This window comes from Urocitellus parryii, chromosome 8 (genome assembly GCF_045843805.1).
Source record: "Urocitellus parryii isolate mUroPar1 chromosome 8, mUroPar1.hap1, whole genome shotgun sequence".
In the NCBI taxonomy this organism is placed as follows: domain Eukaryota; kingdom Metazoa; phylum Chordata; class Mammalia; order Rodentia; family Sciuridae; genus Urocitellus; species Urocitellus parryii.
In genome coordinates, this window is record NC_135538.1 from 52,123,649 (window position 1) to 52,151,039 (window position 27,391).

General features: G+C 40.6%; 1 protein-coding gene across 1 annotated transcript in view; it reads left to right on the top strand.

Annotated features, from left to right (window-relative positions):
* Mettl24 (methyltransferase like 24) overlaps positions 1-27,391 on the top strand; it is a 93,231-nt gene that overhangs the window by 16,061 nt on the left and 49,779 nt on the right. The window contains exons 2-3 of the mRNA XM_026389676.2: positions 19,740-19,838; positions 26,831-26,970. Of these exons, the coding sequence (XP_026245461.2) occupies positions 19,740-19,838; positions 26,831-26,970 (239 nt within the window). The remainder of the gene's footprint in view (positions 1-19,739; positions 19,839-26,830; positions 26,971-27,391) is intronic.

Genomic DNA, 27,391 nt, shown 5'->3' on the forward strand with positions numbered 1-27,391 from the left:
CTCTATAATATAGTTTAAGGTCTGGTATTGTGATGCCTCCTGCTTCACTTTTCTTATTAAGGATTGCTTTAGCTATTCTGGGCCTCTTGTTTTATCAAATGAATTCATGACTCCTTTTTCTATTTCTATGAAGAACTTCATTGGAATCTTAATAGGAATTGCATTAAATCTGTATAGTGCTTTTGACAGTATGGCCATTTTGACAATATTAATTTTGCCTATCAAAGAACATGGAAGATCTTTCCATCTTCTAAGGTTTTCTTCAATTTCTTTCTTTAGTGTTCTGTAGTTTACATTGTAGAGGTCTTTTACCTCTTTTGTTTGATTGATTCTCAAGTATTTTATTTTATTGTATTTTTTGAAGCTGTTATGAATGGGATAGGTTTTCTAATTTCTCTTTCAGCTGATTCATCATTGGTGTATAGGAATGCAATTGGTTTATGGGTGTTAATTTTATATCCTGCTACTTTGCCAAATTTGTTTATGATTTTTAGAAGTTTTCTGGTGGAGTTTTTTGGGTCTTCTAAATATAGACTTATTCATGGTTAAATAGGAATAGTTTGAGCTCTTCTTTTCCTATTCATAACTTTTTAATTTCTTTCTTTTGCCTCATTGCTCTGGCTAGTGTTTCAAGGACTGTGTTGAATAGAAGTGGTGAAAGAGGGCACCCCTGTCTTGTTCCAGTTTTTAGAGGGAATGCTTTCAGATTTTCTTCATTTATAGTGATGTTGGCCTTGGGTTTAATGTACATAGCTTTTAAAATATTGAGGTATATTCCTACTATTCCTAGTTTTTCTAGTGTTTTGAACGTGAATGAATGCTATATTTTGTCAAATGCTTTTTCTACATCTATTGAGATAATCATGTGATTCTTGTCTTTAAGACAGTTCTTACATTTATTGATTTCCATATGTTGAACCAACCTTGCATCCTTGGGATAAACCCCAAGCAAGTGGGTTCTTATTCTGCTCAGGACTTCAGCTACCTTGGGTTTTTTTTTTTCCCCCCTCACTTTCATTCCCACCCAAATGACCATTGTCACTTCACTCGCAATGACCTGTGTGCAGGGAGAATTCTGTTATATTTTGTAGGGCATTTGTGTTAAACAAAAGAGCAGTGAACTTAGACTACTCTTCTTAGCTTACAAAGGCTGGCTCTGTTGTTATCCCAAGTGGTTCTTGTAATAATCTTATTAGTGATATGGACATTGTTTCCTTTCCATCAACAGGGAATCTGGTCACATTACTTGGTCAAGATAAATTGATATTATAACCCAGGGTCAGCTGAGGTCAGTCTTAGTGTTCTTTCTACTCTATGTTATAAGTACTCTATGCCAAAATCTAGATCTCAGAACAATGTTGATTACCATAGATTTTAGGTTTGATATTAAGGCTTCGTAGATATTTTCCAAATCAACTAATATATTTTAGAGCTTAGTTTTAGCTATTTTTGTCAGGTTAGAATTTCAAGTATGCCTTACATTGCTTAAAAACAAATTCAAACTGATTATATAATTATGATAGGGAATGTTCTTTTGAATTGTGAATATTCATTTTGCACCGAAATAGTAAAAAATAGCTGATTTAACTAATGTGCACTTAGAGGAGCCTCAATCAGGAGGAAAGAAGTACATCAGTTATGAAACTGAAATGCTTGAATTTATTTGGGTACCCTGGATACAAGAGTTGTTTTGGAAAATCCAAGTGCCTGGGCCTTATTCCTGGACTAGGAATGTTCTTATTTATAAAACCAAACCACCAGCACAGATTGGAGCCTGCTTAACACATACAACATCAAATCCTTCCTTATTTATAGTGATGTGTTAAGACAAGAACAGGAAAGAAGTACTATCTATATGTATAATTTGTTGTCTTAAAAATATAGGTAAGCCATGATGCATAGAATTGAAATAAACACATGCATATTTGGTCAAGTCATTAGCTTAATAGGAAAACCAGAAAATGCCCTTAAGGTTTTTTTTTTCCTTTAATGTTTTAATAATAAAACCATACAGGAACGGGAGAAGTGGGGCAAGGGAAATTGGAAATTCAATTTTCTGTGTCTTTTATCCAAGGAATTCTTAGGTTATAGTTATTTTGAAACCAAAAGTTTTTTTCAACTTAAAAATAGAAGTGAAGAAATAGGAACAGATTGGAGTCTAGAGGGGGAAAAAATGTAGAAAGAGAAAGAGAAATACGACAGGAAGTCTCTGTACAAAAAACACTTCTGTTCAGCTCTTCTCGGATTTCCTCAGGACTATGCAGATAACCAGGCGGGTAAGACTTGAACTGAGTTCACAACAGGGGTTCTTGATGTTTTTCTGATACAAAAATTTGATGAAAACAAATTGCTCTGGGAGGCATTGCAGAATACTGAACATCTGCACATATACACATTCACTGGTAGTGGATTTCAGAGGGCCCATGATCCTCATGAAGCTAAACAATGTGAGAGTGAATCAGAATCACTTATAGCAGTTTTCAGAATATAGATACCTCTCCTGACCCCGGCTTCCTGTGAAGGGCCACTTCTCAGGGAGGCAAATACCTGCTCAAGACATGAACAATTATTTTGGGGAGGACCGATTCCTAAACTTGGGGTAGATGGTTCAATAACTAGTGTTTACTTTTCACTGAGAGCTGCCACCGTGTCATGAGCTTTTCTTTGCTGGAATCATCTCACTGTGAGCTGAGCTGAGTCCTCCAGGAGGTGGAGCCCAGTATTGTGGACTGGAGAGTAGGGATCCTCCCTGCAAGGCCTGGCCTAGTTACCTCCTCAGGGCACTGTGAGGTGCTTCTTATAGTCAGTCAGGTCTGCTTTTTCTTGGCTTCCTTAAGCTTCATCAGGAAGCGCAGCCATGTTTTCTCTTCAGAATAGCAGCCATCCCTACCATTGATTTTTGTGTGTTATTTCATTTGTAAACAAGCTCTTGTTCTATGCTCTAAAACTGGTCAATGCTAAACAAATTTTTGAAGGTGGAAAAATTTCTCTCCTTGAGAAAATAAATAAAAGGAAATTATAGGTCATCTCTTCCATCTTATCCACATTCGGATTTATGTTTCTATTCCTAGAGCCATACACTGATACTAGCCTAGCAGCATTCTAAGTTGACCAATAACATTGCACTGTCTCTGACTATGCACTTGTGTAATCTCTACAACCATTTAATTAACAAGTTGAGTAGAAGCCTCATCCTAAAGTCACCCATTTGTAATAATTGGGTCAGTTATATAAAAGGTGGTTAAAGCAGTGAATCACAAAAACATGTACATGCACAGTCTGTTTTAATTGAAAAAATATGCATGTATATTCATTTGCCAATCTTGTGTGTGTGTGTGTGTGTGTGTGTGTGTGTGTGTGTGTGTGTATGTGTGTCCCTGGTTGGAGTTCTGGTCTTTCTTGCAAGAATTCATCTAAACTGTATCACCCACACTTTCTAGTTTTGGTTTCTAAAAAAAAAAAAAAATGGAGCAAGAACTTGACACTTCTGAGCAATTTGAGTGCAGAACACTCTGAGATTTTAGTGATTTTGTTCTTTTCTTTTACAGTTACTTCACCCATGCCAAAGACAACACCATTTTAAAATAGCACCTGTCTTTAATGGACTTGGTTTTTATAGAAGAAAAAAAAACCTGTTTTGTTCAGTGCACACACTTCATGGATTCATGGATTTACCTAATTTTCAATTAAATTATATCATACACACACACACACACACACACACACACACACAGCTGATATGAACTTGTTTGGGAACAAACCAAGTGACTCCTGATGAAAATACACTATTCAGGTAGCAGCAGGAGTGCACAGGGAGAGAAATTCTGAGTTGGTTTTGTAGAGATAGATCAAGTGTATCCCATAAAGTATGTTGAAGAAAATAAAAAAGCAAAATTGTGTGCCATGTTTTAAAATATGTTGATTCTACTTTACCTGTAAAATAAATTCCTACAAGGACTACTCTTACACTTATTGAACTTCAAGAGAAACTGCACAGCCTTGCTGCCCAGTATGAATGATAAGAACTAGACCAGAGCAGTCGGGATCAGAAGGTTATCTCTGTGATGCCTTGGGGATCTACCTTTGCTGACAAGGATAGTTTTATCTTTTTCCTGAACAGCTACATTTTCTGCATTTAACAAATAAAATTTACAGTAACAAGTATTTGTAGTTTTCAATTATTTGGAATTACGAAAATAAACTTTCAATATTATAGAAAAGCTTTATGCTCTCCTTAAGTCTCTAAAGATTTGGACAAAATCTATCTAGCATGTTTTCAAGGTGTAGAATGTGTACAGATTTAGCTTAAAGTTTATAGTAACTGACATGTAAATATTTAACTTTTTAAAATCTATCAAAACAAATGCTAATATTTAATGGAGTGTTTTAAATTCTCAGAAATGCTTTTTTTTCAGTTTCAGTGTTTCTGCTAAAGCACTTGTCATTTGTAATTTTTTAAAAATTTGAACAAAGCTAAATCAAAGACATTTAGGATTTGTGTTAGTCAACTTCTTGTCTCTGTGGCAAAATACAATTTAAAGGAGCAAAGATTTATTTTGGCTCATAGTTTCAGAGGTAGAGGATCCAGTCTATTATTGACTGGCTCCATTGCCTCTGCTTTTTTGGTTCCAATTAGTTACACATGATGGCAGAATGCATTGTGACTCATTGTACATAAATGGAGCACAACTTTTCATTCCCCTGTTTATGCATGATGCAGAGTCACACCATTTATGCAATCATACATGTACAAAGGGTGATAATGCCCATCTCATTCCACCATCTTTTCCTCCCCATTCCCACTCCCCTCTGCCTGATCCAAAGTTCTTCCATTCTTCCCTTGCCCCTGCCCCCACCTCATTATGGATCAGCATCCACAAATCAGGGATTGGCTTATTTTGTGTAGCATGATAGTCTCCAACTCCATCCATTTATCTCAAATGCCATAATTTCTTTCTTCTTTAAGGATGGTAATATTCCATTGGTTATCTGTACCACAGTTTCTTTACTCATTCATCTATTGAAGGGCATCAAGTTTGGTTCCACAGTTTAGCTATTGTGAATTGAGCTGCTATAAACATTGATGTGGCTGCGACACTGTAGTATGCTGATTTTAAGTCCTTTGGGTCTAGACCAAGTTGTGGGAGAGCTGGGTCAAATGGTGGTTCCATTCCAAGTTTCCTGAGGGATCTCCATTCTGCTTTCCATAGTGGTTGCACCAATTCAGTCCCACCAGCAATTTATGAGTGTACCTTTTCCCCCACATCCTCGCCAACACTTATTGTTGTTAGTATTCTTGATAATTGCCATTCTGTGAGATGAAATCTCACTGTAGTTTTGATTTGCATTTCTCTAATTGCTAGATATGTTTATTTGTTCATATATTTGTTGATGCATTGTATATCTTCTTCTGTGAAGTTTCTGTCCATTTCCTTAGCCCATTTATTGATTAGGTTATTTGTTTTATTTGGTGTTAAATTTTTTGAGTTCTTTATATATTCTGGAGATTAGTGCTCCATCTGATGTACATGGTAAAGATTTTCTTCCATTCTGAAGGCTCTCTTTTCATGTTACTGTTTGTTTCCTTTGTTGAGAAGAAACTTTTTAGTTTGAACCCATCCCAATTATTGATTCTTGATTTTACTTCTTGCAGGGTCTTTGGTTTAATGCCTAGGTCCTTGATCTACTTTGAATTTTGTGCAGGGCGAGAGATAGGAATTCAATTTCATTCTATTACATATGATTTCCAGTTTTCCCAGCACTATTTAATGAAGAGATTATCTTTTCTCCAATGTATGTTTTTGGCACCTTTGTCTAGTATGAGATAACTGTATTTATGTGGGTTTATCTTTGTGTCTTTTATTCCATACCATTGGTTTACATGTCTCTTTTGGTGCCAATACCATGTCATTTTTTGTTACTATTGCTCTGTAGTATAGTTCAAAGTCTGGTATTGTGATGCTTCCTGCTTTACTTTTCTTGCTAAGTATTGCTTTGGTTATCCTAGGTCTCTTATTTTTCTTTCTTTCTTCTTTTTAAAATATTTTTTAAAGTTGTAGATGGATACGATATCTTTATTTATTTATTTATTTTTATATAGTGCTGAGGATCGAACCCAGTGCTTCATAATGTGAGGCAGGTGCTCTACCACTGAGCTATAGCCCCAGCCCTGGGTCTCTTATTTTTGCAAATGAATTTCATGATTACTTCTTCTATTTCTATGAGGAATGTCATTGGGATCTAATACCTCTATATTTTCAAGTCCATGGCCTCTTGTCCCGTGGTAAGGCAGAGCATCATGGCAAAAGAGTGTTGTAGAGCAAAAGTCACCTAAGAAGAGAAGTAGAAAGAGAGAGAGAGAGAGAGAGGGAGGCAGGGACCAGAGACAAAATATACCCTTCTAGGGCATGCCCACAGAGACTTTCTTCCTCTAACTGGGTCCTGTCTTTCAAAGTTCCTACCAGTTCCCAACAGTTCCATCCATTTCTGAATCTGTCCTTGGGTTAATCCACTGATGAGATCAGAGGCCTCATGATCCAATAATTTCCCAAAAGCCCCACCTTTGAACATTGCTGCATTGAGGACCAGTCCTTCAGCTCATGACTTTTGGGAGACATTCCCAGATCCAAACTATAATGGGATTTATAATAATTTATTTCTGCCTAAATAAAGAGTATATTTAGTTAGATTAAGATATTACTATAAAGTTCACTTAGTGAATTTCCCTACTTTTTTCAAAGTCATAAAACAATTATCCTCACTCCCAAGAGTTATAGCCTGTTCTTTCTTCCCTGGCATTTAAATCAATGTAAAAATGTCCCTTGGAATCAGTTCTGTGGGGGATTGTGAAAGAAGCAAAACATGTGGCAATTTCATAAGGCTTATAGTTCTGGTTAGTTCAACTCACTTGAATCAGATTATGCAAACATTTGATAAGTATAAAGGGAGAAGTAAAATAGATAATTTCTGAAGTACTTCATTTGCATAGTCCATTTTGCACCTGGGGGAGGCCTTAAGGACTAGGGTATTTAAGGGTAATATGTGGGACTAAAACTGGACCTCAAAGAATAAGTGGAATTTGAACTAACTAATGAGTAAGCTAGAGAATTCTAGGTAGGAGGAAAAAGGCCTGGCACAGTATGTTAGAGCTAGAAAATAGGCCAGACAGTAAAGGATTTGTAATCAGAATTTCCTTATGGTCTCTTTCTGAGGACCTAACTTCTCTGAGTCTAAACTTGACACTGAATTGTCTTTGGTTACATGTTTTTTTTTTTTTTCTTTCTCTAATCAACACTCTCCAGAAAATAATAGTCTGTTTAAGTTTTCCATTTAATCTTTGATGGTGTGTAATTGGGAAAATTCTGTGTGAATGGTGACAAAATAATGACAACCATCTTTTACCGAGTACATTTAGGTACGTGTCTCAGTCAGGATTGGCTGGGTTATGCTACAGTAACAAACATCTATGTGGATGTTTGGATTTCAAAAGGATTCAATGGATTTCAAATGGAATTCAGTGGATTCAAAGAACAAAACTTTTCTTTCTTGTTCATGCTACATATCCAGTGTGGGTTGATGGGTATAGTGAAAGGCAAGGTCTCATTCAGGGACTCATACTGAATGAGATGGGTATAGTGAAAGGCAAGGTCTCATTCAGGGACTCATACCTGCCAATACTTTGTAAACCATTACTATTCATCAGAAAGGCCTGAATCCTTTCACCTGGTATATTATAATCCTTCTCTTTAACTCCCCAAGAATTCATCAGCCATGACATTTTTGGCGCCACTGGTAAATTTCTTAATGTATGTCACAGCTTGTGGATAAAGAACTTAATGTTACCCATTGCATCAATGAGTCTTCTAATACAAGGCAGCCATTGTGGTTTTACCTGGGAGTAAATTGATATTAGCATGTCATGTCTTCATGAACAGGAAAGCTATGTGTGGGGAAGATAAATATCAGAGATGGAATGGAGTCGGCCCAGTGTAGCAGAGCAAGTATGGAACTATCTGCTTGAATCTCATCCCTGCTATTTCCTACCATGTGACTTCAGTATGTCATTTCATTTCTCTGAACTTTATTTTCTTCAATTATAATATGAAGGGGTGGTCTAGATTATCTTTAAGATCTCTTTTAATGCACTGATTTTCTATAAGTATGACACAAGTAAAATTTAAAGCTAGAAATAGTTTGTATCTTCTGGATTCTGTTTCTTTTTTTTTGTTGTTGTTGTTAGTTTGTTAAGTTCTCCCTGTGGGAGGAAGTGTGTCTGTTTTTCTTTAATGTAAGCAATATTAATCCTTTCTCATGTCATAAATAAATGTGTTCAGAATTTCATCAGCTGAGGCCTGCTTTATTTATTTGTAGAGTTTTTCCCCTTTGCTCTTGCTATTTCCAGTCTGAAATGGGGAAAGGGGACTAGGCCAAGGATATCTGCCACTTCAGCAGCTTAGCTTCCAACCTTGGAGATTCCCACTCCTATTCAGCAAAGAACCCTGATTCCAGAGAGTCACACAGCAGCAAACCCAATGACAATTGACTTCCAAACAGGTCTGCTTCCTTCAGCAATTTTCCATGTTCCTGAAAAGGACCACTTAGTGATAAAGATGGTAGGTCTTTTCCTTCCATTTAGATTTGAGACGTAAGTGCTTTTGGTGCTAGAGGAGTCCAGCCAGCTCTGACTGCCTTGATTTACACTGCTGGCAGCTTCCCACAGGTTAAAAAAAAAACATTTAGTGGGATTCTTCTAACTTGCCAGGCACTATAACTTACAGTGCAGTTAGACAGAAAAATGTTCTATAAATATAGAATTATGCAAGGAATGTCCCAGAACCAGAGCCTTATCTCTAATTGTCAGGTAGGATTTACTGAGGTAACCAAATCGTATCACTGTCTAAGGGTCAGATATATATATATATATATATATATATATATATATATATATATATATATATATAGAGAGAGAGAGAGAGAGAGAGAGAGAGAGAGAGAGAGAAAGTATGGACAATATGAAAATGAAAAAGTTAATATGAATAGATGCATGATTAAAACTGAGAAATACACACATGCATACAGTTATGTATAACCAACACATATTCAGTGGGATGCAGCAGCCTCCTTAGGAACCTGGTGCTACTCTTTAGCTATGTGGTAAATGCTGTGAGGTGTGGCTAGGCATCTGTTTACTCTTTTTCTTGCAGCCACCCAGGGCTGTCCACCTCATGAGAGGGCACCTGTGTCTTGTTTGTTCATGCCCTTTCTCAGGACATCATTCAAGCATCATCCAGCATTGTTATGGTTTGGATGTGAGGTGCTCCCCAAAAGCTCATGTGTGAGACAATGCAGGAAGGTTTAGAGGGGAAATCATTGGGTTATAGCCTTAACCTAATAAGTCAATTAGTCTCCTGATAGGGATTCTCTGGTCACTGAACTGTTAGGGTGTGGCTGGAGGAGGTGGGAATCAGGGCGTGGCTTGGGGGTATATATTTTGTATTTGGTGAGCAGAGTCTCTCTCTGTGCTTCCTGATCACCCTGTGAGCTGCTTCCCTCTGCCACACACACACACACTCCACCATGATGTTCTGTCTCACCTTGAGCCCCAAGGAATGCAGCGGCCTTCTATAGACCAAGACCTCTGAAACCATGAGCCCCTGAATAAAGCTTTTCTCCTCTACAATTGTGCTGGTCAGGTCCTATAGTCACAGCAGCGGAAAAAGCTGACTAAAACAAGAGGCTGACTTCCAGGAATTCATTGCTCCCTTCAGCGTACCATGAAATACAACGTGGCTGCCACCCCACTTGTCAGCCTTCTGGTGGCTGTGGGCTGCTGCTATTTCAGGTGCTCCGTGTGGCCTCTGGGATGCATTCTTTCTGCCACAACTCCTGTCCTCCTACCCTTGGTGACCTGGGGTGAGGCAGGATTATTCTTCTTGGTGATAAAATTGCTTCTTGTTTAGAGTCTAGAAGTGAAACACTCTCCTTGGTTTGGATGAGATTTGAGGACTGATGTGGGCTGTGGGCTGAGAGGCCCCACAGAAGGGCCTGGGAACCCCACTGTGGCCCCTCTGGGTCCCAGGTGAACCTGCGGGGAGAATGAAGATCACTGTGCAAGTACTGAGGCAAGCCCCTTTACCCTCTCTTCCCCCTCATGCTCCTTTTTCTCTATTTCCTTTTTCTTTCTCCTCCCTCCTTCCCAGTGGCTTTTCTGTCCCTCCCCACTCTTAGCCATCTCATTTTCCTTTGGCTGTGACAGCTGCTAAGGATTCTATATCTGCAGACCTTCCATCCCAAGAGTCTGATGTGTCAGGAACTGGTGACTATTTGGAGGAGTGTTAACTGATCAAGGTTTTCTTTTCTTTTTCTTTTTTTTTTTTTTTTATTTTTGGTACTGGGTATTGAACCCAGGGGTGCTTAACCACTGAGCCACATCTCCAGTCCTTTTTATATTTTAGAGACAGGGTCTCAAGAAGTTGTTTAGGGCCTCACTACGTTGCAGAGGCTGGCTTCAAACTCAAGATCCTCCTGCCTCCACTTCCCGAGCCACTAGGATTTACAAGTATGTACCACCACATCCTACCTGAGTTTTCTGACAGAAGTAATTCCATGAACATAGCAGATAGATACTGATGCAGATAACATTAAGCTCCTAAGATTCTGGGCCCCAGAAAGGCCACGTATTGTATATATTTTGAAGAGGTTGTGCATGCACATGGAGGGAGGGGTGTGTGTGTGTGTGTGTGTGTGTGTTGGTGGGGGAGGGATGACAGAGACAGACAATTGGAGACACAGAGAGGTGGGGAACCTTTAAAAATGTGGTTAATGCTTTTCTAAATTTCTATTTGTTTTCCTAGGCAAACAGTCTTATGTAAACTTATTTTCATAAGATAAATGCTATTCTCCTCCTCTTTCCTGGTTGATGGGCCTCCTCAGTGAAATCCCTGATTTGACCTTTGAGTCCCTACTATGTATGCAGACACTGTGTGAGCGTCTGCCTCATGAAAACAGAAGACGACCTCTGGCTTTCACTGGATCTACTTCAGGCATTTGTCTTCTCTTTTTACTGCCTATGAGAAAAACCTCAATACATGATCTTTTATTTTCTTAGCCTTGGAGGAGGGGTGGTTTTCTATCTCACCCAGGTTTGAACCATTCTGACACACACAGAAAATGTGGTGAATTTAAAGATGTCAGCTTCAGAACAAAAACCCTACTTTAATTGTCTTGGCCTCTCTTTTCGACTTACCAGGTAGGAAAATGTAGATAATAAATCTAGAGGTGAGTGCTTATTCCTCCTTGTCCTGTTTGGTTTTTTTTCTTCTTCTTCTTCTTCTTCTTCTTCTTCTTCCTTCTTAAAAGTTATCAGGGCCTGCTTGAATTATGGTGCATTTTTTCTTGTCAGAGTTGATTTGATTTCTGGCCCCCTCACCTCCCAGCCTCCACTCTGGGTAATGATGCAGGGGTGGCAGATTGATGGGGAAGGCATTCAAAACGCTGCTCTGGACCTGGATTTCAGCATGCGTGCTGTCTGCCACCAGAGACATTTAGCAGATGGGCTTGGAGAGGTGGGATTGGGCCTTCACAGGAGGGGCCTGGGGGAAGCCGTTCCCTGGGGGACAGGGCTGGCTCTGCCCTTTCTCATCTAGTCATTTTGGCCCTGGCCCATGTCCCATTTGCCACAGCATCCATGGACGCAGCTTTACTATTTGTTGTGTTTTGCTTTTAGTGTACAGATGTGGAATTCTTTGAGTGTTTCTCTTAATTGGGAATTGTCTAGCCATTATTTCTTTAAATATTATTTTCTACCCTGCCTTCTTTCTCTTCCTCCTCTGGATGTCAATGCTGTGAACATTCAACTTCTTGGTATCATTGCATAGGTCCCTGAGACTCTTTTTATTTATTTTTTCCTCTCAAATCATTTTTTTCCCTGTGGTTTAGATGGATACTTTTTATTATTCTATTTCCAAATTCACTGACTCTTTCTTGTGCCAAATTCATTCTGCTGTTTATTCTGTCCACTGAGATTTTTATTCAGTTATTATATTTTTCTTTTCTGGTACAGGGGATTTTTTTTTCTTCTGGTGCTGGGGATGGAACCCAGGAGTGCTTTACCACTTGCATCCCCAGTCTTGTTTTTTTTTTTTTTTTTTGGAACAGGGTCTTGCCAAGTTGCCAGACTGTCCTCCAACTTGTAATCCATCTGCCTTAACCTCCCGAGTTGCTGGGATTGCAGGAATGTGCCATTGTGCCCAGCTGGTTATTATATTTTTCATTTAAAATTTCCATGTGATTCCTGTGTCTTTGTTGAGACTTTCGATGTGTCCATTGGCTTCAAGAGTATACACCTCTATTTCATGTAAAGAATTCTTATAATAGTTACTTTTAAGTCTGCATCAAAAACTATCATCATCTGTGTCATGCCTTCATTGACATCTCTGATTGTCTTTGTCTCATACCAGTTGGGATTTTTCCGATTCTTCATATGCTTGGTAGTTTTGGAATGTTTCCTGAATATTTTAAACATTTTATTAGGAGACTCTGATTTTTGTTTGAAGACTGGGGATGATAGTGATACGTTTGTTTTAACTGATAATTGACCTGGTGGGGTTCAGGCATTGAGTTCCTGTGGGTTGTGATTTCTATCAATTCTGTTTCCAAAGCCTTTGCAGTGTGTTTCAGGTCTGTTCCTTTGCCTGTGTCTAGTAGCTAGTCTGGGATCTGGGCAGGAGTCTGTGTTAGCTCAGTTCTTCTTTTTTTTTTTTTTTTTTTTTAATGGGGTAGATATTTTCATTTGTTCTGTTTAGATATACATGACAGTAGAGTGTATACATGAAATATAACTTAGGAGCTCATTCTTGTGGTTGTACATGATATGGAGTTATACTGCTCATGTATTCATATAGGAACATAGCAAAATTATGTCCAATTCATTCTACAGCCTTTTCTATTCTCATCCTCCCTCCCCTCCCTTCACAATCCCCTTTGTCTAATCCAATGAACTTCTATTCTTTCTTTCCCCTCCCCTTATTGTGTGTTAGCACCACATACTAGAGAGAACATTCAGCCTTTGGTTTTCTGGGATTGGCTTAATTCACTTAGGATGATCGTCTCCAGTTCCATCCATCTAATGGCTGAGTAATATTCCTTTGTGTGTGTGTGTGTGTGTGTATATATATATATCACATTTTCTTTATCCATTCATCTGTTGAAGGGTGCCTAGGTTGGTTCCATATTAGCTCAGTTCTTAAAGTCTGAAATACTGGCCAGGGTCAGATCTATGCATGTACAGTTCTAGGGGAAGCACAGCTCTTTATGAGTCACTTGGTGGGGTTACTTCCCTGAGCTCTTCTGCAGTTGCCCCAGTATTATCAAGATCCCTGCAATCTCTGAACCTCTGGACAGATTTGGGCTTTTTAGGTGCCCCTGCTCTGCCCATGCTTTCCTACACACTTCCTGTACTTGTGGCTGAGCCCAAGGCTAAGCTCTGAGAGGAGAGAGAGAAAGCAGGCTTTATGCCATCCTCTGGGGGTCACAGCTTCAGATGAGACAGGAAGATGGCTTTTCTTCAGAGCCCAGGGGTTGGGATGCAAGAATGGAGAAAAAGGAGGAAATGGGAACATTCCCCAGTTTCTCTGAACACTAGAAGCAGTGTAACCGATGTGATTCTGCAATCTGTATACAGGGTAAAAATGGGAGTTCATAACCCACTTGAATAAAATGTATGAAATATGATATGTCAAGAACTATGTAATGTTTTGAACAACTGATAATAAAAATTAAAAAAAAGAAGCTGCCTCCCACCCCGTCTCCCTGATTCTGAACTAAAGGGCTGCTCTGGGGCTTTCGGTATGGGCCTGTGCCTTGCCCCTGCAGGGCCACCTTGAGTGCGGGTGGGAGGTGTACCAGAGGGAAAAATAATGGTGAACTGACTGCTGGCTCCAGGGTACTCAGAATTCTGGTCTTCTTCTCCAATCTGTCTCCTTATGTTTACTTTTCAGATTCCTCAAATAAGTGTTCCTTGCATTCCATCCAGGTTTTATTGCTGCATTCAGCAGGAGACGTGGGGTAGAAGGGAGCTTGCACCTCTGACCCAGAACTGAAACTGAGGTTCTTTTTATTTTTATGAGATTTTTGACAAAGTTCCTGAATTTTAAGCAACAACACAAAACTGACCCCTGCTCTTTTTGAAGCAGGGCTGTCTGAGGAAGCGGAGGGGAAGGCTTGAGCTGCACTCACTCCATCTTGTGCCTCCCCCTCCCCCAACAACTCCTGTGAGCACCCCCTTCTCTTTCTAAAGAGGAATAAACAATTTCCTGCAGCCATTGCTCCCTGCCCACTAACAGATGCTCTTAATTAGGACAAAATTGCAGCAAAATTACCAAGTAAATCTATTTTGCTGTTTTGGTTTGTTTCTTCCAGAAATCCTTGGCGTCCCCAACATCCACCCAACCCACACTCAGCATCTTGTTTAATTCGAATCAAGAACTTACCACCTCATTCTTCTCCATGGGCACAACCATAACACAGAGAATCCGTTGCTAGATATTTCTCCCACAAGAAAACTGCTGATGGCAATATCTATTTGGGACTATTGACATTTTATCAAAATTATCCCAAACACTCTATCAATTCTCTTCCACAATAAAGAAACTGGTCATTTAAATCACTTACACAATTTCGTCTCCCCGAAGAACTATAGCATTGAAACACAAAGGAATGAACCATTGGAAGCTTTCTTTCGATTTATTCTATCGTTAATTTTTATATGCCCTCCCCCAAAAAGTGTAAAAAAAAAAAACTTTCATAAAAATTGCTTGTAAAGCTGGTGATGGCAGTATTCTTAGTTTGACAATTTCTTCACGGGCTGCATGAGATCATTCATGGGTGTAAGGGAACTGACTGTGAAGAAGAATGCTGTTCTTCCAAATTTTGAGACAAAGAAAGCTTTTACACAAGGCAGAGATGGCTCTCTTTTCTAGGTCATGATTAGGCCTGCTTTTTTCCTTTAACATTTTTTTTAATGCAACAAGTTTTGCTTGGGGCTATGGTTTTGAATTAATATGTGTAGGATGGTAGGCAAAGAAGTATTTTTTTTTAAATTGCTTTCTTTTTTTATGATCTATTAGGAGCAAAATCTTGGAATTCAGCTTCATGACTTGAGAGACTCAGTTTTTTGTTGTTGTTGTTGTTTTGGGTTTTTTTTTTTTTTGAGAATCAATTTAATGCTGAGATCACAAATGATAAAAATACACAGAAATCTGGCTGTGCTCATTGCAGTCTCTTTGAGTCAGATCCATTATCTCTATTCACTGAATGACTCAGTGGTCACCTTTTTATCCTTTAGGAAGTAGAATCTCAGATATCTGCAAGATAGCCACCATGACGTGAGTTGGTTGGATATAGAAACTTCTACTTCCTTAATCTCAATTTTTTAGTTTATAATTTTTTCCCTATGTTACGAAGAAGACTTTTACCTCGCTAGAAAAAGTCAGCTAGCTTTGCAGTGTACAATCCTTAGAGAAAGGGCCAGATAAGATCTTGCAAAGCAAAAAGGGGGCTGCTTCCTTTCCTTGGAAATACAGGACTCTGCCTTCTCTGAGGAATTTGTCTGTGATAAGGGAAGGCTTTTTTGTGTTAATGTCTGATGTTTTGGGAGCAGGACTGGATTGAAAAAGAGTAGAGGGCTCAGGAGCAAGCAGGTCCCTTCTCTATGGCAACTCACTGTAATACTCCATTTGACATTTCAGTGCAGGCCTTCTGGGGACAGAAAGACAGACAAATCCAAAATAATGGTACCTCCAGCCACCTTCTGCTAAGATGCTGTTGTACTTGCGTAAACGGGAAGTTTGATGGACATACAGGACTGAGAATCCATATTTCTACCTCCTGGGAGAGATGGCGTAGCATTGTTATGGCCACCTGATACTTGAAACACATGGATGATAGACATTTAGTAGACCCTGTATTTAGAAACTGTTTGAGTTAAAATCATCATAATAAAAAATTTTTAAAGAAAAAGATGGGTTTTGCCCTTTTGTGTCAAATCTGCCATTGGTGTTTGAAGATGCACAAAGAATTCTGTTTGTGGGAATTTGGAAAGGGCAAATGTTGATGTATACACTAAAAAATTAAGACAAATGATAATTGAAAGAGATGGTAAAAGCTAGTGGTTTCCATGGGGAAATAATCATGAATTGCTGTCAGGCAGATTCCAATAAGAAGAGTGCTTTATGTGAAATGTTTTTTAAACAGCTCAACCAAAGCATCAAGCGAGAGCATCCATTTGTTGTATGTTTCTATTAGATCCCCATCTGAGACTCCTCAACTCATAGTATTCACTGGTCCAGCTGCTGTGTTTGGCTTCTTTGTGGTCAACACTCAGCTGGAGCCAAGAAATATCAGATAGCAAAAAAGATAGTATTTGTGGATCCTTAAGGTAATTCTATTGTTTCACCATATTGATTCGTCAGATGGATTCAGAGTTATTGATCTGTGAATTTACTTTTGTGTGTTAGCCTTGTTAAATGCTGCTATTGTACTTCAGGCATCCCTTCAATTCTGCTAGAAAGAACTTTGATGTACTTTTGAGCTTCGAAGGAGTGAAGACTACTTCCCATGGTCTATATTTGTAAATTTTTTGGCATTTATGATAGAGTGATCCTCAGGTGCTCAATCTCTTTGTGCCCCCTATTGTACCTTATAGAGATCTCTGTCAGAGCCCCTGATCACTTCATTGCGTTTATTGGCTGACACAGCCATGTTCTCCATTAAATCATAACACAGAGCCTGGCAGAAGGCACAAATTCCTGCTGAATGAATGAATGACTCCTTGGTCAAATTTACCTCCTCTTTCCAAGGAAAGCTGCCCAGGAGATCTCCTATTTGCCCAACCAGGTCCAATCTCCACCCTGCTCCTCCTTCTCTGACCTTGGGAGGATGACTGCATGAGCCAACCACAGCCTCCCTCTGGTCTGTGTTCCTTGGTGAAAGGCTCTTTCCGTATTGTTCTCGCTAGGGCAGGTAAAGGCTCTCTGGGTTACCAGCCACAGGTCTAGCATTATTCTTTCTTGGTTTCCTTAACCCTGCCCACCCCTTTGTAAGTAGTCTCTTTGTGAAACTCTCCCCAATTAGCCAGTTCACAGGTCTCCAGGACCCTGCTGGGACTCGGATATTTGCCCAACTCACCCAGATGAAAAAGTTGGTTTCATCTAAGTATCACAGTCCATCTCCCTTGCATTATTTCAAATAAATGCTCTTTCCTAGGCCAGCCAACCTCCAAATTAGAATCAACTGGAGCAGGGGTCAGCAAACTACAGCTCGCAGGCCAAATCCAGTCTGCGGCCTGTTTTTATAAATGGAGCTTTATTGGAACACAGCCACGACCATTTGTTGACTTACTGTCTGTGGCTGCGTTTGAGCCATGACAGGGGATGAGGGGTTGCGACAGAATCCGTCTGGCCTGCAAAGTTTAAAATATTTGCTATTTGACCCATGATAGAAAAAAAGTTTGTTGACCCCTGATTTAGAGAAAAACCAGACATGTGAACTCCATCATTTCCATCAAGAGGCTCCTGGGCCAGATGCTAGGGGCATTTGTGAGTGGCCCCATGACAGTGCGTGGGAGGCTTTTAGACCCCACTCTGACAGGCCTGTGGAACATTGTGTTGTTGTGACAACTGCTGTGGCCCGCTGGGTAGAATGTGACCAAGAAAAAATGAGGAGGCATTTGTGTTTAAATGTCTTTATAATTTGTGATTTTCAGAAGTCGAGAGTTTCCTGAATAGAATGACTCTCCTGAATGTTTTCAAATTTCCTTATTGAAATTCTTTGGTACATATCTGACTCCCCCTCCTGACTGGGTGCCTATTTTTAAGGGTCCAGGTTTTATTCAGACCTGTATTTATTTACCAGTGCCTGGCACGAAATGGCTGATGCTCAATAAGTATTGTTTGAGATTGGTCATCAACATCTAATTCAGAGAAGGAAAGAAGAACGAAGGGGCTGGGACGCAAGATCCCCTGCCAAGACATTAGCTCTTGCTCTCTCTGACCCCAGTCTCTGCCTCTTCAACCTTCAGAGGGCCAGAAAAGATAAAAGACAAGGCTCTCCTCCCAGTAAAGCTACCCCTTGGAGCAGAGTGGCTACATAATTTGTGGAGCCCAATGTAAAATGAGAAAGTGGGGCCTCTTGTTCAAAAATTATGAAGAATTTTAGGGCAGCATCAGCAGAGACATAAACCAAGCACGGCGCTCCTGTGCCTGCACGGGGACCCGCCTATGAGGTCAGTCCTGCCTGTGGATCCCTGAGAAAAAGGCAGCCTGCAGGAGGCCAGGGAGCCTCTTTGGATCTAGAGCATGGTGCTCAGCCATGACAAAGGGCGCATAGGCCCAGAGGTCACAGGTTGTGGGCTCTGGGACTCTGTGATGACATGTGTCTAATGCTGCCTAACCCGGGCAACACTTTATCATTTCCAGAATGTTTGCAAGTATCTTGGACCCTCACATGGAAGAGGATTTCTCTTCCCTGAGCCCACCTGGCTTCACACTGATGAACCTGCTCGCTCCTCCCTGACTTCTTGTTTTCAATGTAACCTCAAGTCACCTAGGCCACCCCCTTCATGGGCCACCAGCCACATTTGTACTGACAGGCTGTGCAGATGTTTCTTTTTTGGGGTACAGACAGTTCCTGTCACAACACCCACCCAGAGGACAATGTGTCTATGTGAGTGTTCCCCTTATCTTGTCCCCAGAACCCTCCCGTGCCCCTCCTCATCATAAAGGAGGTTTAAGTGGCCACTCTGCAGGAACCCCAGTGCCATGACCCCCGAAGATGTCCCTGATGCTGGACATCCATCCTGCCAGCTGCTGGAGCATCTCCTGACCCCACAACCCTGCCCTGCCTGCAGGTTGAACCCTCTCATCCCTTAGAATCACAGTGAGCCTCCTGGAGGTCTCCAGGTGGTGACAACTACAGGTGAGGAGCTTCAGGCTCTGTCTAGCAAGGACATCATCACCTGTGTGTCCTATCGACTAGAGGAGTTCCCATTTTTGTTTCTTCTAAACCACTGCCACCCACCCCTGTCCTTCATCTACCTATCCTTGGTACAAAAGGGGGCCCTAGGGCTCATCCCAAACTACCAATTGTGGGAGAGCACCTTGCATTCTTTGCTGAAAGGTGAGGGCCACGTCTTAGTACTAGAAAGCCAAAATTCTGGTCCCCGTGGGGACAGCTCCTGGCTTCTCACCCCCATGTGCATGAGCTCAGCCACTAGGTGGCGTCACCCCATCTCCCTGGGCTGAGGAAAATGACAAAGTGCCTGAGTGTTGGTTCCCCACCAAGATGAGATTCCAGCCTTAGGGTACCGCCAACACAAAAAACTAGCCCTTAGGGAGCTCTAAGCTTAGGTAACCATCGTAGATTGGGGATTTTTTCTTCCAAATGGGGATTGGCATCAAGTAACATAAAGTCACAATTAAGGGACAAGTGGAGTCTGCTTTGTATCAGAAGCTCAGACAGTCCCCAGAGCTCTTGCAGTCTTCTGCTTACCTTTGGTACTGGGCTTTCTCAGGCTTCATTTATCTCCTTGTGACTGATGTGGCCTTAATGGCAGCAGCTACAGATGACCCCCCTGCTGCCTCCATGCACACGTGCTTGTTATGACAGCCTGATCCTCTCTGGTACTCTTCCCCACCCCGCCAGGCTCCTCATTCCTTACCCACTATGTTCTCTGTCTCTCACAGGGTCCCCGGTGGCATATAGAGCTCCAGCCTTGGGCGGGCCCTGCTCAGTCCCTGGATGAAGAAGCCTTGAGGTTCCTGCAATACATCAGCACCACCCAGGTTGGGTTTGAGGTTCAAATATTGATTGCCCCTTCGAAACCTAAGTTCCTGATGGGTAGGGAGGTTCTGAGCGACTTGACAGGGACCTAATTTCTGAGGTGTTGCTGCTTAAATTTATCCCCTCTCTCGGAGGAAGATGAGGTGCCTTCCATTTGCTCAGGCATCTTCTTTCCTCCAGGAGTCTCATCAACCTGAAATGTTCTAATGATTCATCCCAAAGTGGTTTAAAGATCCACTTTAGAAAATTGCTTTGGAAAACCATTTGAAGTGACAGATTCGTCCCTGTGAGTAGGCAGTCATGTGTGTCACAAAACAACACCATCATCTGGAGGCTGGAGCTCCGGTTTGCCTTTGGAAGCATTTGCCTTTTCACTTCTCTGCCACAGATGCCTGGCAGCCAGGGATGCAGTAGGCAAGACAGCAGAGGAGTCTTTGAGGCAGAAGGATGAGAAGTTAATGAATCCAAAGTCTCCCTCTCCTCGGAGCACTTTAAATCATTACTGAGCAACAGCTTTTATTAGTGACTTAACACACAGTGGCAGCTCCGGCCTAGCTCCAGGCTGAGTCAGTGCCCCGAGCAGGCGAAAAGACTGTCCATTAAGGAGAGTCTATGGCTCTTGACACGTTAATCAGGAGGTTTCCATTCTCAAGTTGCCTGATCCTGGGAAAAAAGGCAGATATAAGAGGAGATCTAGGCCCAAGAGACACTTAGCCCTGAACTATGAAGTGCTAGTAATTTAAGAACCCTGACTGCCAGGGAGCTAGCACAGGCCCACTCGGGGGACTTCCCGAGGGTCTGGAGGTGGCTGGGCCTGGGGATCCTGGATTCTTTTTCTTTCCTTCATCCCACTGGCTCTTGGCACATTTCTCCTCCTCCTGAACCTCATTGTCAGTAAAGCCTTTTTTTTCAATCCGTGGGAAGCAATATATTTCTTGGTCTTTGAGATGCTGGTTTAGGGATAAAAGAAAGTCCTGTTTCTCCTATGATGCAGTCAGACAATCATAGAGATTTTAATACCTGTCACCCAAACATGGAATTAGAAGCTTGTGGAATTAATTGTGGATGATGGAATGATGAATTAGTCCCCGTGCTTTACATAATTTCATCTTATTTTGCTGCTGCAAGTTAATTGGGTGGACTTATGCAGACTTAATTAAAATACTGAAATTTTAATTTTACACTTTGGCTTTACATGAAAGATAGGAAGCTAGACTTCTTAATGATGACTTTAAAAGGCTCTTAAAGGCCTCAGAGGAAAAAGGAGAGGTGTTAAGTTTATAAATTGAGTTTGAGAACGATGGGCTTCACCCTCCAAAATTAATTTACTGAGTGTAAGACTCCAAATTCCCTTTTTAAGGCATTTTAAGTAACTTATACAAGGCATATTTACTTAGCAGATGATCTTGAGGCATGCCATGGTCATTTCAGATTCCTCTCATGAGCCATGGTCTGAAAGAAGAAAAATTCTGGGGGAGAAAAAAAAAAAAAAAGACAAGGTAAAAAAAAAAAGCAGCAATGTCCTCTGATGTGATGTAGTCTGATGCTGGAACCCTGGGCAATTTCCTTTTCCTTTGATTTTTGGGCTTGAAAAAAATAGAGATTGGATTAAATTGGTTCTAATGTCTCTCCCAGTTCTGTGATCTTGTGCAGAGATTTTGTGTCTTGTGCAGAGAAAATAGGATTGTTATGAAGCAAGGGTCTCTGAATACTTGCAACATGTTAGGAACCGCATTAGGTCCTGGGAATATAATCTCTGCCCTCAAGGAGCTAACAAATGAATTGTGAAGGCAGATAAATGAGTGCATACTTATTATTCAGTTCAATGAGTGCAATAAGAGAGACTTGTCTGCTGACGCTGTAAAGAAGAACTAGATCTCTTCCACCCACATGCATTCTGGTTCCCACATGCACTCTGGCTGGTTCTAGGATCCCGATTAATATAGGAGCTGATGAATAAGAGAAAAGCATAAAAGTTTTATTAAATTTACATGTACACGGGGATCTTCATAATAGAAGATCCCCCAAAATGACCAAAGCATGATGCTTTTTTCTTTAAGACAAAGAACAATAAACTTGTGAAGGAATGACAGGATAAATGGATACCTAGACTAGGGCAGTAGATTTTCGGGATGCTTCCAAAAGAGGTAGTGATGGTAGATGCAAAATCTGGTGGAAGATAGGGATTACCTTAAATAGTTTGTTTATTTCGTTACATTGCAGTCCCAATTTCCAGCCTCTGGTGATCAAGACTCTTTTTCTGGCCTTGGTATGGAAAAGACATCTTTCCCCAAAGAATCTTATATCTTGCTGCATGTAGGAAAAGCAGTCCAAATGCTCCTTGCTGAAGTTACAGTTACTCAAATGATTTCAGCTTGGAGTAATCAATATACCAGCTGGCCATATTTTGAAATAGCATGTCCTGAACTTATTCAAAGTTCACTAGAAGGATTTTTATCCTCTAGAAAGAATGAGATAAGATTCTAGACCACACACTGGTTTTTGTAATCAAGAGCCATTTTATCCAGGCAAAGTACTGTGCTCTGATGCACTTCTGGGTTACTAAGAGGCCAGGAGGTGGGAGCCATCAGAAATAACAGTAAGTGGTTCTTTACCTGAATCTTTTGCTAACCATTGCTCCCTCCACTTCCCTATGTAATGCAGAGCTTTGTGACTGGTTTTGTGGCTTATGCCTCATTTAGAGCTCATCTTGACAAAGAAATTCTGTAAAACTGGCAGAATATTAGAGTCACTGTTACTGAAAAAAATTCAGTTAGCAGTAGTGAGTCATAATGGGCTAGGAAAAAAAGTCTCTGAAAGTACTTAAAGTGAATTCCACCCCCATTCTCTTATGCTGCTTTTCAAAATTAAGAAAGAAAATTAATTCCCTCAAATCCGTGTTCAAACTTCTGGAGTGAGGACTGGCATTTGATGTGTTCATTGTTGATTTGATTTATCCATGCATCAATGCAGCAGGTTATTTGAGCACCTGCTCCTGGCCAGCAGTGTGCTAGGCTCTGGAATATTAAATACCACCCTCTGACACACACATACTGGTAAACAGCTAGCATGCAAGAGAGGTATGACAACAGGAGGGTGGACAGATGAATGAAGAAGGCTTCCTAGGCCAAGGGAACTTGGGAATAGAGACACAGGGCACACAGGACAGCATAGCATTAGATAGCCATAGACATGATCCTGGGCCTGTACTGTGTACTGTAGTGACCTTGGTTCCTTTCTTCCTTCCTTCCTTCCTTGGTACCAGTGATTGAACCCAGGGGTACTTAACCACCGAGCCACATCTCCAGCCCTTTTTTATTTTTAATTTGAGACAGGGTCTTGCTAAGTTGCTTAGGGCCTTGCGAAGTTGCTGAGGCTAGCTTTGAACTTGCAATCCTCCTGTCTTAGCCTCCAGTGCCTCAATATTTCATTTTTTTTAATGAAACACCAAAGGATGTGGTATTTGTGTAAGGTGTAAAACATTGAGTTCAGTCCAATTAGGCATATATATATAATATGTATATATACATATTATATATATAATAAATAAAAGATAATGATTTATATGCGGGGTTCTACTGTCAATGATGATACTGTCTGCTGCTAACAAGAAATGGTTAAATCATAAATACAGTGCTCTGTTCTGAGGGAAAGCTCCAGATATAGCTTTTTATGGCAACCCCCAAACCATATGCCTCCAGGAAGCAAGCCTTGCTGTGCAAAATGAATCTAAGCATAGTGGCTTAGAAAAAGAAAAAAAATGTGTTTTAAAGTTGACCTGTTTTTCTTTCTATTATTTATCTATTTATGTAATTATCTACACATATACTTATAAAGACAACCTGAGTTCAGTTTAGGCTCTGAATATTCAGACTATAACTTTACAACATCATAGCAATGACATCTATTATATTTACTGCTGCATGTGCATACACACACATACACATACACCAGGATAAAAACAACAGAAATACAATACCCTTGAGCCTTTTAATAATGGAACTGTATATAAACATACAGTTGATTGTTGAAGTGATTCTTGCTAAAAGTCCCCAGATTTAAGGATTCTACATTCTACTTATGAGTTGGCAAAAATACTATTCAAGCTTTTGGGATACAAAATGAAATGAAAATAAATAAGCCCTTTCAGTTAAATAACTAAAAAAAAAAATCAAGAAATTTCTTTTCTGGAGTTTGTTTTCCCTTGTCCACACCTAATTCTCTTTATATAGCTAAAATTACAAGGGGTATTAGGCAGACAGAGGATGTAATTACTTGAGTTAAAGCTTAGCTTGAAGTTGCTGCCCTTACTTATTTTGCTTGCAAGAGAGTTTATTGAAGCCCTGGCCATAAATCTTAACTAGAAAGTTTGAGAAATCAATATTTAATTAATTTTTAGGAGCAGAATTTATGGAGGACTCCTAGTTGTTTTCAAAAGCTCAGGTCTGTCAATGAGATGGTTACTAAATGGTTAAAACTAGATAATCCCTGTGTTTTATTTTAAAGCTAAGAAAAAGAAGGGGGCACATTATCAGAGTGATTGAATGAAAAAGAATCTCTCTCTTTTACAGGGATATGTCTGTGCAAGATGAAATCTTAGAATAAGAAGCAATGCTTAATTAGAAAAAGTATTATCTTCAATAAGATAAAATCCAGTTGCCTGGCATGGACAAAGGAGGAGCAGGGCGATCTCAAAGCCTTCTTGACCCTTCATACCTGATAGTTGGAGGCCTCTGACTAATTGTTGGTACCTACCCTGTTGGCCCTTTGTTAGGGGCGAGGTCAGAAAGGTGTTGTTTGCAGATGAAAGCCTTGGCCCACGTATAGCTTCTTGCCTTAATTCACTAAGGCCAAGATAAGACCAGTTTGGATCATTTCCCTGGATTTTACAAAAGGCCAAACCTTCCAGTAACCTTGCAGGACTGTCTGCATAAGAATCAGCCCAGGGAGCCTATTAGAATGCACGTTCCCAGGTGTCAGTCTCAAAGGTTCTTTTTGGCAGATGTGGAGTGGGACCCAGGAAACTGCATTTTAAAGTACCTCACAGATGGTTCTGATGCAGGTGGACCACACCTTAGAAAACTCTGTGGAAGAGGCTAGGGTTAGATTTTGATGATGCGGAGAAGGGAACTATATAGAAAGGCCTGTGAACATCCATATCCTATCTGTCATTATGGAGGTTCTTAGGGAGAAGCACCCACAAAGGACAATCGCTATGGGAATCATCCTACCACTTTAGGAAAAAAAAAAAAAAAAACACTCCAAGAAGCTGCCTTGGAGCAATGGCTCAGTCTCCTGTGGTAAAGGCATGGCCTGGGGTCACACAGAACTGCCCTGATGAGCTAATTAGCTTCCTGCTAGAGGCAGGGCATGGGGCAGAGCAGTAATGAAGATGCCCGTGTTTCAGGCATGGTAATGTGCCCACTAGAAGATCAGGGCTCGGTTAGCACATTGAGCTCTGATTAATTAGATTAGCAAACTTCCCTGCCTTTGGGTGGGTGAGTGGGGAAGAAGAGGTGGGGGGCAAGCAGAAGCATAATTTCCATTTCTCTATGGGAAACTAGTAAAGATGAATTACACAAATTAAGATGCTAATGCACTCAGTTAATAAATGTATTCTGTAGTAGTTGCTTGAGAGAAAATTAAATTCCATTTTGTATTGGTATTTTCCCCCTTTAAACAGTTGTCGGAGAGAGAGAAGTGGAAAGGGAAAAAGAACACCTCGCGTTTTGCTTTTTCAGCTTTCCTCTGAGATCCCTAAATCCTCGTTGAAGATTCTGTCACAATGGCTGATAAATATCTCCAGGATGATTTCGCTAGAGCCCTCATAGAGCAAAAGCAGAGCAGCTGCTGCACTAGTTGAATAGGCTTCCCATGATATGCTTTTCTTAGATTAGAACTTTGGAAAATCAGTCAAATAAAAAGATTAGGCAAGCTTAGAATATCATCTAAAGAAAATCACTTGCTGTTATATTTTCCAATGAATTAAACCTGAAAGTATCCTTTGTGTCTGGAGTGGTCTGATTGCCTCTGGTGTGACAGCAGGAGCTGCTGTGTCGTGGAGCATCGTGATAACTATGAGAGCTTTGAGGAATAGGAAGGAGGACACTGCTGCTCAGCAAGGTGCATCTCTTGGCCATTCTAACAGCTTCAGCCATGCAAACTGTACTGGCCTCCACACAAGTCAGCATCCCTCATGATGTACATTTGCTTAATGTGCACTTGGAATTTGAGACTAACTTCTGCTTGACTTACACCCACATTGCCTTTGGTTTTCTTATCTAATTTTGATGGATGAGTTAAAAGAAATGCTTTGGTTAGCTGGGGGAAGGGCCTTCTGCCTGGAACTCTTGCCCTTCTCTCCCAGGAGGAAGCTCATTAGGGCACCTTATCACACAGAATACCATCTTATCAGCAGGGACTGCCTATTAATTTCACTTGACCTGTGATCAACTGTCTACCTTGGATAACACAGGCCGCCTTTCTGACCTTAGTGGCCCCACCTTATCTGCCTGAAATCAGGACTATATAACCTTGCCAGTGTCCCTCAGAGGTCTGTGTCTGTAGTTGTATTGCACGTCTCACAGTAGGGACATTGTCTGCACCGTCCTCTGTGTCTGGAATCCTTCTTGGTCTGAGCTTCTCTGTCAACTTCTGTCCACCCTCCAAGACTAATGCACCTCTGTAAAGCCTCTGGACACCACTCCCAACTCTGCTTCTGATTTGCTCTCAAGACAAAGGGCGACAGCAGTTCTTAACTTCCCTTCAAACCTGCTCTGAGTTTCCTTGAGGTTACTTATGATCTGGTATGTAATTGAAATTCCTCTGAACATTTTACAGCAGCCACGTAGTTCCCTGGGGAGGGGAATAGTGAGAAGTGGAGGACATAACTCTCCTATTAAGAATTTCAGGGACCAGGGAAGCAATAAGTCTCTACCTAACATTTATCATCTAACATTTTAAAATTATTCATATTGATTTCCAATCCTTACAGATTGCATGTGATCACATGAGTACAGACGGCTTGGCTACCGACTCCAGCTCTGCAAAGAAGCCCTGGTTGGTGTGTCTTGATGACAGGTTTGGCTTAGCTCATCAAATCCGCAACAAGCAGTGCCGCCTCTATTCTTTAGGGTAAATACTTTTTTTTTTTTTTTAATAGCAGAAGGAAATTTTTCTGCAGACATTCATGACTTTTTCAGCAACACAAAATTCTGACTCTGCAGTGTGTACAGGTGCTATGCTTTGCCATATGCCATTGTCTCAGACTGATCTGTTGTAAAACTGTGGGCCTAGGCAAATCACCAGGGCCACTTTCTCTCCCATTTTTGCTGGTAGTAAGCTGGCAGCACAAGATGATCCTCTTGATAAAACCAATATTTTCCAGTGAGAATTAGACTCTCTTTAGAGAGAATATTAATGAATAGAGCTAGAAAAAGAGAGTTAGAAATTTTATACACAGTTATGAGAGACCCGAGATGAATAATGGGTACTGTTGGATTTTTATGTTTGGTTCCAAACTTTTCATTGCTGTGACCAAAATACCTGACATAAA